The following is an 11,689-nucleotide window of genomic DNA, read 5'->3' on the forward strand; positions in this document are numbered from 1 at the left end:
ATTGGGTGGGCGTTCTATGTGCATTTTCTATGTTGATTTGTTTCGTTGATTTTGGCCGTGTGGCTTCCAATCAGGCACAGCTGTAGAGTGTTGTTGCTGATTGGGAGTCACACATAAGTGCCTGTTTTTCCGTTGGGGTTTTGTGGGTAATTGTTTCTGTTTAGTGTTTTGCACCTGACAGGACTGTTTGGCTGTCGGTTTTCTTGTTTTGTTTTGTGTAGTGTTCTTAAGTAAATTAAACTTCAATGATGAACACTAACTCCGCTGCGTATTGGTCCACTTTCTCAGACGATGACTTCTCTTTTTCATCTAACAACGAAGACAGCCGTTACAGAACTACCCACCACAACTGGATCAAGCAGCGTGCTCGGGAGGAGATGGTCACCTGGTCTCATCAGGAGTGGATTGGGAGGAGAGACTGGACTTGGGGCCAGGTGATCGACAGATATCAGAGCCTACCCGGGAAGAACGAGAGGCAGCCCCCAAACATTTTTGGGGGGGGCACACGGGTAGTTCGGCTGGACCAGGGGTGAGGCCTGAGTCAACGACCCATGCTTTTCAGGTGCCTGCCTCTCACACTCTCTCTCCAGTACGTCCTGTTCCTGCTCCTCGCATTAGCCTTGTAGTGCCTCCTCCCAGGACCAGGCCTCCAGTGGGTCTCCCCATCCTGGTCAGTCCGAAGCCGCCAGAGCCGCCCGCCAGTCCGGAGCCGCCAGAGCCGCCCGCCAGTCCGGAGCCGCCAGAGCCGCCCGCCAGTCCGGAGCCGCCAGAGCCGCCCACAAGTCCGGAGCCGCCAGAGCCGCCCGCCTGTCCGGAGCCGCCAGAGCCGCCCACCAGCCTGGTGAGTCCTGTGCTTGCACCCAGGGCCTCCTTCATGTCTCCCCAGCCTGGTGAGTCCTGTGCCTGCGCCCAGGGCCAGGCCTCCTTCATGTCTCCCCAGCTTGGTGAATCCTGGGCCAGTGCCGCCAGAGCCTCCCGCCAGCCCGGAGCCGCCAGAGCCGCCCGCCAGCCCGGAGCCGCCGGAGCCGCCCGCCAGCCGGCGCAGCCAGGGTCGCCCGCCAGCCGGGCGCAGCCAGGGTCGTCTGCCAGCCGGGCACAGCCGCCCGCCAGCCCGGAGCCGCCGGAGCCGCCCGCCAGCCGGGCGCAGCCAGGGTCGCCCGCCAGCCGGGCGCAGCCAGGGTCGCCCGCCATCCGGACGCAGCCAGGGTCGTCCGCCAGCCGGGCGCAGCCAGGGTCGCCCACCAGTCCTCCGGTGCAGCTAGGGGCGCCACCTAAGTGGCCGAAGCCAAGGGTGGAGCGGGGTCCACGTCCCGCACCTGAGCCGCCGCCGCAGGAAGGCCCACCCGGACCCTCCCCTTCAGAGTCAGGTTTTGCGGCCGGAGTCCACACCTTTGGGGGGGGGGTACTGTAACGCCCTGGCCATAGAGAGAGGTTTTTTGTTCTTTATTTTGGTTAGGCCAGGGTGTTACATTGGGTGGGCGTTCTATGTTCCTTTTTCTATGTTTTTGTATTTCTTTGTTTTGGGCCGAGTAGGATTCCTAATCAGAGGCAGCTGTCTATCGTTGTCTCTGATTAGGAATCATACTTAGGCAGCCTGTTTTCCTTTGGGGTTTTGTGGGTAGTTGTTTCTGTTGTGTGGTTTGCACCGACAGAACTGTTGGCTTTCGTTTTCCCTGTTTGTTTTTTGAAGTGTATCATTAAAAATCATTATGACCACTTACAACGCTGCATCTTGGTCCCCTCTTCCAGACGATCGTTACAATAACCTAGACATTAATAGGATTTTATTGCAATCAAGCAGGTTTTGAAATGTTGTTTCTATCCTCCACTTGACACATTATTTCACACATTATCAATACTATGAGGATAATTTGAAGAGAAGGGAGACCTTTTTTGTATTCAGTTACTATAATCATACTGTAGCTATGTTTCTGTAACACATAGTAATAAAGTACAGTGGGGTCTGAAATTAACACCCTTGATAAAGATCAAAAATGTCAGTTAGAAAATAATTTAAGCTTGATTGTATGCACCACATGTTTTTATTTTAAACTAATACAATTGCACATTGAAAGAGTGTGTTTAACAAGTAATAGGGTCAAAATGATTGACAACCTTGTTTTCAATACCTCACCTTGCAAGGATAACAGCACTGAGCCTTTTTCTACAATGTTTGTTGTAGAACACATTGGTAGGGGTTTTAGACCATTCCTCCATATAGAATCCATCCAATCCTTGATATCCACACTTATGGACGTCCCTCTTCAATTTAAATCACAGGTTTTCAATGGGTTTCAAGTCCAGAGACTGAGATGGCTATTGCAAACTGTTGATTTTGTAGCCAATTAGCCATTTCTTTGTGGATTCTGATGTGTACTTGGGGTCATTCTCTTGCTGGAAGATCCACTTGCGGCCAAGTTTGAGCCTCCTGAGTCCTGGCAGAAGCAACCAGGTTTTTGGCTAAAATGTGTGGAAGCAAAATAGCCCATAACAAATATTCTCCATATTTGACAGTAGTTATGGGGTCATTTTCTGCTTATGCACTCTCATGTCGATGCCAAACCCAGCACTGGTGAGCTCAATTTTTATGTAATCTGACCAAAGCACCTGTTCCAAGACAAATGCCAATGAGCCATCCCCAGGCGTTTACATTTGTTGAATGACATGAAAATAGAGCTATTTGGCCATGCTGGGTTTGTCTTTTTACTTTAGTATTTAATTATAATTTTTTTACTGCAACTCTCTGACTGAGAAAATTAGGACCTTTCAGAGCTGTATTTGTTAATTCACAAGTTACATTCGGCATGACACTAATTACTGTAAATGTATCAGATGTAACACTGTTCCGCCCAAAATATATTTTGACACTCTAACTTCCATCCAGTTTCTTAATCATTGCTCTCAGTGTCAGCAATGTTCAGCTGATAAATCATTTCACAGAAACAATGTTTGTCACTCGCAGAGTTCTAAAATCCCACGGCAAACACTACCACAGAGACAGTGCGAAGTACAAGCAAAGGAGCTTTATTACACGTTCAACTTTTACAGCAATGGCAACATAATCACTACGGCCCAATTAGAAAAGTATAAAAGGCTAGGATTTAGGGCTATAGGCAGTGGCGTGCATTCATGGATGCCAAGGAAAGCCAGGCTTCCCAAAAATGTTTTACCAATAACAAATGTATAATTTATCTTTCATCTCTCTGTGTTTTATAATTGTCCTTCAATTCGACAAGAGGCTGAATGTATCTCATCAGACAAAGCATCCGAGCGAGCAAAACAGCGCCCCTCTGTCCATCCATCTCTGTTCATCTATTGTTGCCGCAATAGCATTGAATGGAATGCAAGGGAAGCCAGCAAGCATTTGGCCTCCATTGATAAAAAAAGTATACAAACATATGCCAATCAACTAAACTGAGCGAGCACAATTGTGAATGATCCTGGCGCATCAAAAAAAAGTGTGTAGGGAAGCCAGCTTGAATTTTGGCGTCACTCCTATCAAATCGCATTGAGAGCATACATCATTCACAGAAACAACTTGAATTGTTGCATCTCGTTGTGTTGTCCTCCGGTAGCTAGCTAGCTAAAGTTGTCCCCTTGCTAAATTAGACATGGATGGAGATAAGGATTTGGACTTGTGGTTTTACTTAATTCTGAGTGATTCTGATCCAACCATTTATTCATACATTGTTGTTCACCTGGCCTGAGAGGATGGAAGTTCAATATGTAGCTAGATGTAGAAGGCTAATGTTAACTAGCTAATGTTGCCATGAATTGAAGTCAGGCTAGCGAGCAAGCATTTTAGCCAGGTAGCCTAGGACAACAAAGAATAAAAGTGTGTACTGTATGACAGAGCGGTTGACCATTTCATCAACAAGTAGGGTGAGTCAACATATTTAACTACTTGCAATAGCACACACACACACACACACACACACACACACACACACACACACACACACACACACACACACACACACACACACACACACACACACACACACGCACATAGAAATCAGAACCATGGACAGCCACATCATATTTAGCTCATTGGACTAAATAGTTTTTGGTATCTTTTAGTTGTCACTGTGTTAGTCTAGGAATAGGTGATTTGATGTGGTTGAAATGTTGAAGTTGAAATTGGTGCTGGAATAGTGGAGGCAGCTGTTTTCTTTGAGACTCGTGGTAACTCTCCGTGGTTCTAAATCAATAGTTGTTTAGTGGTCAGAACATTTTGGAAACATTCACTTGCTTGACCATGCTGTAGGTCATGTAACAGTTTGTTACATGCAATATGCTTTGTGGACTTCACCAGACAGAGGTTGCTCTCTGGTTTTGTGACAATGCAAAGGTGTGGTTGCATTTTATTTTGCCCATTTAGACTTGATCAGCCATCTCACTTTGTGGATAACCTGTGCTCCTCACGGAGCAAAAGGTTAAGTGAAGTCATCTCACTCCAGCCAGGTGAGTGGGGGCGTTCAAAAGCTCCAAGATCTTGGTCTCCAGCTCCAGGGCTTTAGCTGTGTTCTCTCCTTCCACTCCCTCCCCATTTTCCCCACCTGCCCCCACCCTCAGCCCCTTCAAGATAGACTGTAGGGCATCTGCGTTCTTCACTGAGTCCATCTGGTCCCGGTCATCCCGTATCTCCTCTACCCAGTCCAGGTAGGCCTTTAGCAGTCCTAGGTCGTCCACAAAGTTCCCAATGATCTGGAGCCCCGGCCGTCGATGCCCTAGCTCCCTCAGCCTCCTCTTCCCCACCTCCCCAATGTCATTCCCCACGATGCTGGGAAGGAGAACATAACAGGTCAGACAGGATGTTATCATAGCAACAACTGTGAAATACACTAGATGGCAGTATGTCAACACCCATTGTAACTTCAGAGAAAACTGTCAACTTCAAATCAAAGTGTATTTGTCTCCTGCACAGTATACAGCAGAAGTAAACAGTACAGTGAAATGCTTACTTGCAAGCTTTTCCTCAACAATGCAGTAATATTAAGTCAGATAAAATAAATATTACAAAAAAGATAACACATCTCTCTCTCCCCTTTCTCTTACGTCAGCATTTTCAGAGAGGTGTTCTTGCTGAGGCAGTTGACAATGTTCTCTGTTCCTCTCTCTGTGATGCCAGTGATGTCCAAGTAGAGTTCCTCCAGTGTAGTGTTCTGCTCCAGGGCATTCCACAGCTCCAAAACTCCTTCCGGACCCAAATTGTTACCACACATACTGTACAAAATAGAGGAGTCAAGAGTTCAAGTGTGAGATAGAGGCGCTATGAAACAGTCTTAGAAATGAAATTATGTTATTTTCAGAAAATGTTATTTTCAGAGTCACTTACAACAGCTTCTTCACCTGACACTCGTTTGATTTCAACACTGCAGATTCCAGGATGGCTGCCTCCCTTTCCAGACAGTTATATCGCAGACTGAGAAAAAAATACAAATTATAGTTACCTACAATAATGAGTTAATTGCTATACTTCTCATCAGTTAGTCCCTGTTAATGATCAAACATTTGCAAAGCTGAGTCACACAAGAAAAATGCTATGAATACCCACTAAAGAGATTCACAGCGGTGCAATATCGGAGCTAGCCTGCTAAGACCTCTGTTTCCGATGTTGGAGTATCCCAGGTTGAGCTCCTTGAGCCTATGTGGGGAGAACTGCAACACATAGTGTAACGCTGCACAGTCCACCATGCTCAGCTTAATCTTGAACAGGTTCAGACTCCGGATCTCCGGTGCCGCCCTGCTGGTGACTTCCTTCATGTGCAGCTCCATCAAACAGTGGAGCAGGTTCAGCGCCGTCTGGTTGGCTAGCTGCCTACCCTTAAACTGGTTCTGGAACCAGATACCCAGCCTGGTGGGGATATCCTCCCCCTCCAAGCCCACCTCCAGAGGGGCCAGCACCAGTCCATCCAACTGCCCCCCCAGCCTGGTCCGGAGAAGTCCCATGAAGAAGCGAGTGAACATCTGCAGGTTCTCCACCCTAGTCTGGTCCAGGTGGAGGTCTTGGCTCAGTAGGGGAGTTGGGGAGGTGGAAGGGGGGGGGATCTCACCAAAGCACCAGAAGTCCAGAGCCTGGATGATGTGACCCTGCTTTGAGAGGTTGATCGCACAGTACAGGGCGGCCAGATGCTCCTGGACGGTCAAGTGGAAGAAGGAAAACATCTCCACCCTCTCCTCTTTCAGAGGCACCAGGATCTGACTGAGGAAGGTGTTCTGTATATCTACTGGCGTGAGACCATAACGTTCCAGGTCCTGTATGTCGAACATGATTTTACTCTTTAGAAGGTTTTCGTAAGCTAATCTCCCCAGGTTCGTCAGCTGTTGCTTAACTAGAGATAATACCTCCGATCTGAGGGTGTTCCTCTCTGCCTTCCCTTTCAGTGCATGGTGCTTGATGGCTGTAAACAGGTAGCAGTAGTAAACCTCGCTGACTGTCCTAGGTGGGTTCAACTCTAGAGACCATGAGTCACTATCTTCCTGCCTGGAGAAGAACTCAGCCAAGGCGGTGCAGATGATATAGCAATAGAGAGGGATGAAGGAGAGCACAAAGAGGTTGTCGTTGTCCAGGATGTAGTTGTACACCTTCTCAGACACCTTGGGGTCCTTGTAGAACTTGGAGGTGTACTCCTTCACCTGGTCCTCCTCGAAGCCCAGGACTACGCAGCAACGCTGGAAGAACCGCTTAGGAGCGTCCGTGGAAGGCCTGGATGTCAGGATGACCGAGGATTCTGGGAGTAGACTCCCCTTGATCATCGCCATTATCAGCTCTGATACAGGCACCTTGGAGTCCACGCCGATGTCCCTGTCAGGAGCATTCCAGTCCAGTTGGTATTTAAACTCGTCCAGCCCATCCAGAATGAAGAGCAAGGGACCTGGCGAGGCCAGAAGTTCTGGCAGGACAGTCTTGAAGTAACGGAATCGGTCTTCGAGCAGGTCCAGTAAGCTCAGCGGGGCTTTGATCAGGTTCAGCTCGCGGAAGCGGAGGTCGAACACACAGGTGAACTCACGCATGTGCTTCCCCAGCGCCCACTCATAGATCAGCCTCTGCACTGCCACGCTCTTGCCGATGCCAGCGATGCCCTTCACCTTTACCCGCTTAGGTGGGCGCCCTGTGGTGCCTTGGGGGCTCAGGAGGTGGTGAGGGCAGATGCGTTGGCAGGCCTGGTGGGCGTAGATGCGTGCCCGTCGACTGGCCAGGGTGAAGTACTCATGCTGGCTGCTGTCAAATGACTCGTTATCCTCGGTCACGAAGAGATCAGTGTATCGGATCTCAATGTGAGAAGCAGAGTTGGAGGCCTGCCCTCCCCCTTCTGCGTAAGATGTAAGTCGTTCTGTACGTTCCAGAAGGGTATTTCTGTGAGCTGAAAGGGGAACTGCAATAGAAGGGAGACAAGTAAATTACATGCAACATGGGCAAACATACCTAACACATTACAATAAGATACTCAAGTCATATCTATGAGAAATGTTGCTGCAATTCGTGTATTATAATGTCTTTATAAGCAAATATTGATTCAATAGTCAATTCAATGTCAGTGCTACACAGTTTGGCCCAACTCTTAATGTTATCAACCTACCTCTGAGATGAGAAGATTTTACGCTCCGCCGAGGTTTCAACTCTTCCTCAACTAAATTATCAAGACAACGATTTAAATTATACATTTGACACATTTGAAAGATACATTTCCCCCACCTGGGGATTGAATACATTTAATTGTGTCATATTACTGATGTGTGTCATTTGGGCACACTAGAAAGCATGTTAGTGATAATTGATTAATCATCTCATATCTTTAATATTGATGGTGGATGATAATGGAATTCATTACCTTTGACTTCAGGGGTCACAGTGAATTTACTCTTGCCTTTGAACAGTTTTGAAATGGGGCTTTTTGGCTTTTTCTTCTCTGTAGAGATGAGACAGAAAAAAATGCATAGATGTAAACTAGAAAAACATAACTAGGCATCAGGTGAGATGTTGTCCCAGACTTTGTTGATAATGGAATGGTCTTTGACACTATCTGTACTTCCACCTAAGACTTACCTCACACCACTGTGTCGCCAGTGTTTTATGTTAATGTAAGCACGAGTGTAAGTGTGTTTCCATTAGGAGTGTAACACTAAAGACTTTGGGCGAGCAGAATCGACAACCTCTGCATCATCAAGACTGTTGCTTTGTGAGAAGATGTTAAAGTTCACAGTTAGCCATTGTTAGGTAAATGCAATCTCAGATGGAAACTCAACAGAATGTCTTATCACATTGACAGAGTATTTTATTGACTACTATATACAGGCTACAATGAATGACTTTTCTATCGCCGTGCAAGGATGAGCATGTACGCAAACCGCTTGCCAGTCCAATCTGCAGTAGATAAGACCTTGGCAAGACATTAGAGGCTTTGCCACAGTTCAGTGAATTGCACTTCAGTTGAATACTACAAGCCTGAATTGACACTGTTAATCATTTCTCCATAATGTTCTATAGTTCAATAAGTAAATCTGACATAATTATTCTTTATCAGCTCTTTCACTTCGCATTCAGTAACAATTAATTCATGAATTTTCCAGTTTTTCAGCATCAGGTTTGGCTCACACTGCCAATATCTTATTTTTTTATCAAACATAATCAGAAGCCTGCCTTTGGCTAAACCTCAATGACAACACTATTACAACCATCAGTATGTTTTTTTACAAACATCACAACGGCCTTGCCTCCTATCCTGGTCGCAGATCTGTTTGTGCTCTGCCAACCAATGACAATAGGAGTTGGCAGACGGTACAAACAGATCTGGGACCAGGCTACAACTCCCCTGCAGCCAGGCTCACCCTCCACTCTAACCGGTTTGGCCTCCTTTATCCCTTCCGTCCTCTCCTTGCAGTGTCTCTCCACCCAGACCTGCAGCTCATCACAGTAGTAGTCCTGCACCTTATATTGATAAGGAGACAGTCACAGGACACCATTATGTTAGATACAGGAACAGAATTACGAAGATGCCCTGCTTAATGTAAGTAACATATCAGGTTATTATACTGTAAGTACTGTAGCTCATCAACATACACACCTCCCTCAGGACCTGCAGGAAGCCGCGGCTGCTCTCCTCACTTGCGCACACCGTCTCCAGGGCCTGCGCAATGGCATTGGAGGGCGAACGCTCCAGCAGGGACAGGTAGTGGGCGTGAGAAAGGACCCCGGCGTCACATAGCCAGCGTAGTAGGGGGGCAGGGTGGACACGTGTCCACTCCAGGAGCACATCCCGCTGGGAGCGCAGCAGCTGCTGGTCTGTAGAGCTCATTATCCAATGGAGGTGTGGTGCTGCTGGTGCTGCAGATATGTTAGTGTATGGTTATGTATTAATGATGATTATGAATTGCATTTATTTACTGTATATTGCACCATTCATTAATTAGGTTGCAAAGTACTTTATATTGTACCAATTCTTTATATTGTACTAATAAAAAGACTGGGGAGAAGACTGCCCTCCCTCATTAAGCCACGGAAGTTCTAGCCCGACTGCGGTACTGCAGGCATTGGTTGCAGAAAACAGGATCCCCCATTATAGGGAATGGAAAAATTGCAATCTTTCTGGTCAATCTTCATATAAATACAAAACATTTTTGGAGACAATCATGGTACCAATAATTGCATCTACAACACCAAATGTATGTTCTTGAACTGATTATTTACAAAATTGCACACAGAAGAAGTTATAAGGATAATTTAGTTGCTAATAGCAGCCTGCAGTACCCCGGTTGGCCTTCAACTTTAGTTATCATATGAGAGGGGGCAGCACTGAGCTAGCCTGCAACGTCACTTCCTGGAGTAGCTCAAACTGCGCATGTTATGTCTCCATGAGACTTCATCTTAACCTACTTCATTTGGCTTCAATGCTCTATTGAGTCTTCGCATAGGAATGAATGGTGTCACATGATCGATTGTTTTGGCCATCCGTGTACTGTATACAATCATTATAGAAGACCAGCTACAGTAGTAGGAGCTATAGCACATCCTATTTGAAAAGTGAGATAGAATTCAGATCTTATATTTTTTATTTAACCTTCATTTAACTAGGCAAGTCAGTTAAGAACAAATTCTTATTTACAATGACGTCCTACCCCGGCCAACGCTGGGCAAATTGTACGCCACCCTATGGGACTCCCAATCACAGCCGGATGTGATGCAGCCTGGATTCAAACCAGGTACTGCAGTGAGGCCTCTTGCACTGAGATGCAGTGTCTTAGACCGATGCGCCACTCGGGAGCCCACTTATATGGATCCTTATACAGTACATTCTAATTGTTTAACAAAAAGGTTGGTTATTGACTTTGTAGAACATAACATCCACACCCAAGCCAAAAACCCTGAGGTACAAAAAACAGCAAGAGACTTGGTACAAACACTCTTCAAGCATCCCGTAAGAACCCTTACCTGAACAGAAGATATTCCTACATTCACTACTGCAACCTGCACTCTTTTGACCAAATACTGTTGACTGTATGCAGGGATTGTATGAATACTCTATCTTACCTGTTGGATGGTGGGAATGGTAGTGACATGCTCAGAACTACGATAACAGAGCAGCTCAAGGAGTCCATAGTCCACAGTTCAATCATGTGTCTATGAACTTGTTTTATCACTCTATTATTGTGTTAGATAGACCGCTTCCCATGGCTATGACAATAACGCTACCCATATGGAAAAGACATAGAAGAATTTAACAAGATTCTTATGAATTCTACCTGGAACTAACACATATGGCAGCAAATACACTTACAAGATTCATAGATGATTCTTGTCATATCTGACTTATATGGGTGGTTTACGTTTAGACAACAGAAATGTTGCATGTATTGAATAAAAAACACAAGAGACATGTAAGGTCTCACATACATGGGACACACATTTCAAAGCACTTGGATAATAGTAATAACAAGCTGTTGCATGTATTGCATAAAAAACATACAAGAGACCTGTAAGCTAAGACCAGTAAGCTCTCGCATACATGGTACATACACATTTCAAAGCACTTGTATACCCCCGCCTGACGTCATTCCCACATGCAATGTAACACATATTGAAAAAGATGCAAAGTCCGCCTCGAGGAGGAGCAGGAGGGGGAGGAGCAGGAGGAGGAAGGGTGAAAGCAGAAGGAGGAGAGGAGGAGCAGGAGGAGGAGGAGAGAAGGAGGTGGAAAAGAGGAGAGGTAGGAGTAGGGGGAGGATGAGAGGAGGAGGGGAGGAGGAGGATGAAAAATGACTTTGATAGCAGCAGTGAATCTATTTAGTTGTTATGTGGAGATCGTTCAGCAATCATTCTCACGAAAGCACATTGGTACAGTAATCAGTGACAAATATCTAAGCTGTGTGGCAGGTAAGGTGAAGGTGATATGATCCTTGACTAGTATCTCAGAGCACTTCATGATGACAGAAGTGAGTGCTACGGGGCGGTATTCATTTAGTTCAGTTATCTTTGCCTTCTTGGGTACAGGAACAATGGTGGCCATCTTAACACATTTGGGGACAGCAGACTGGGATAGGGAGTGATTGAATATGTCCATAAACACACCAGCTAGCTGGTCTGAGCATGCTCCGAGGATGCGGCTAGGGATGCCATCTGGGCCAGCAGCCTTGCGAGGGTTAACACGTTTAAATGTCTTACTCACATAAGCCACAGAGAAGGGGGTGG

The 11,689-nt window shown here is 46.2% G+C and overlaps 1 protein-coding gene across 1 annotated transcript; it reads right to left on the reverse strand.

Annotated features, from left to right (window-relative positions):
• Positions 1 to 4,080: 4,080 nt before the first annotated feature.
• LOC115177290 (NLR family CARD domain-containing protein 3) lies at positions 4,081 to 10,530 on the reverse strand. Its single transcript, XM_029737930.1, has 9 exons — positions 10,433 to 10,530; positions 9,069 to 9,328; positions 8,833 to 8,932; positions 7,836 to 7,913; positions 7,584 to 7,634; positions 5,558 to 7,379; positions 5,339 to 5,425; positions 5,059 to 5,226; positions 4,081 to 4,783 (listed from the first exon to the last, which is right to left on the reverse strand). The coding sequence occupies exons 2-9, from the start codon at positions 9,297 to 9,299 to the stop codon at positions 4,447 to 4,449; spliced, it is 2,874 nt and encodes a 957-aa protein (XP_029593790.1). The 5' UTR covers positions 9,300 to 9,328; positions 10,433 to 10,530; the 3' UTR covers positions 4,081 to 4,446.
• Between the last annotated feature and the right edge of the window lie 1,159 nt (positions 10,531 to 11,689).

This window comes from Salmo trutta, chromosome 3 (genome assembly GCF_901001165.1).
Source record: "Salmo trutta chromosome 3, fSalTru1.1, whole genome shotgun sequence".
NCBI classification, from domain to species: domain Eukaryota; kingdom Metazoa; phylum Chordata; class Actinopteri; order Salmoniformes; family Salmonidae; genus Salmo; species Salmo trutta.

Excerpts from the sequence above, each read along its gene's own strand:
- LOC115177290 (XM_029737930.1), bottom strand. The coding sequence starts at position 9,299 with ATGAGCTCTACAGACCAGCAGCTGCTGCGCTCCCAGCGGGATGTGCTC. Across the intron at positions 8,933-9,068 it reads TCCTGCAGGTCCTGAGGGAG|GTGCAGGACTACTACTGTGA; the intron begins GTGTGTATGTTG and ends TATCAATATAAG. Across the intron at positions 5,227-5,338 it reads TGTCAGGTGAAGAAGCTGTT|TATGTGTGGTAACAATTTGG; the intron begins GTAAGTGACTCT and ends TATTTTGTACAG.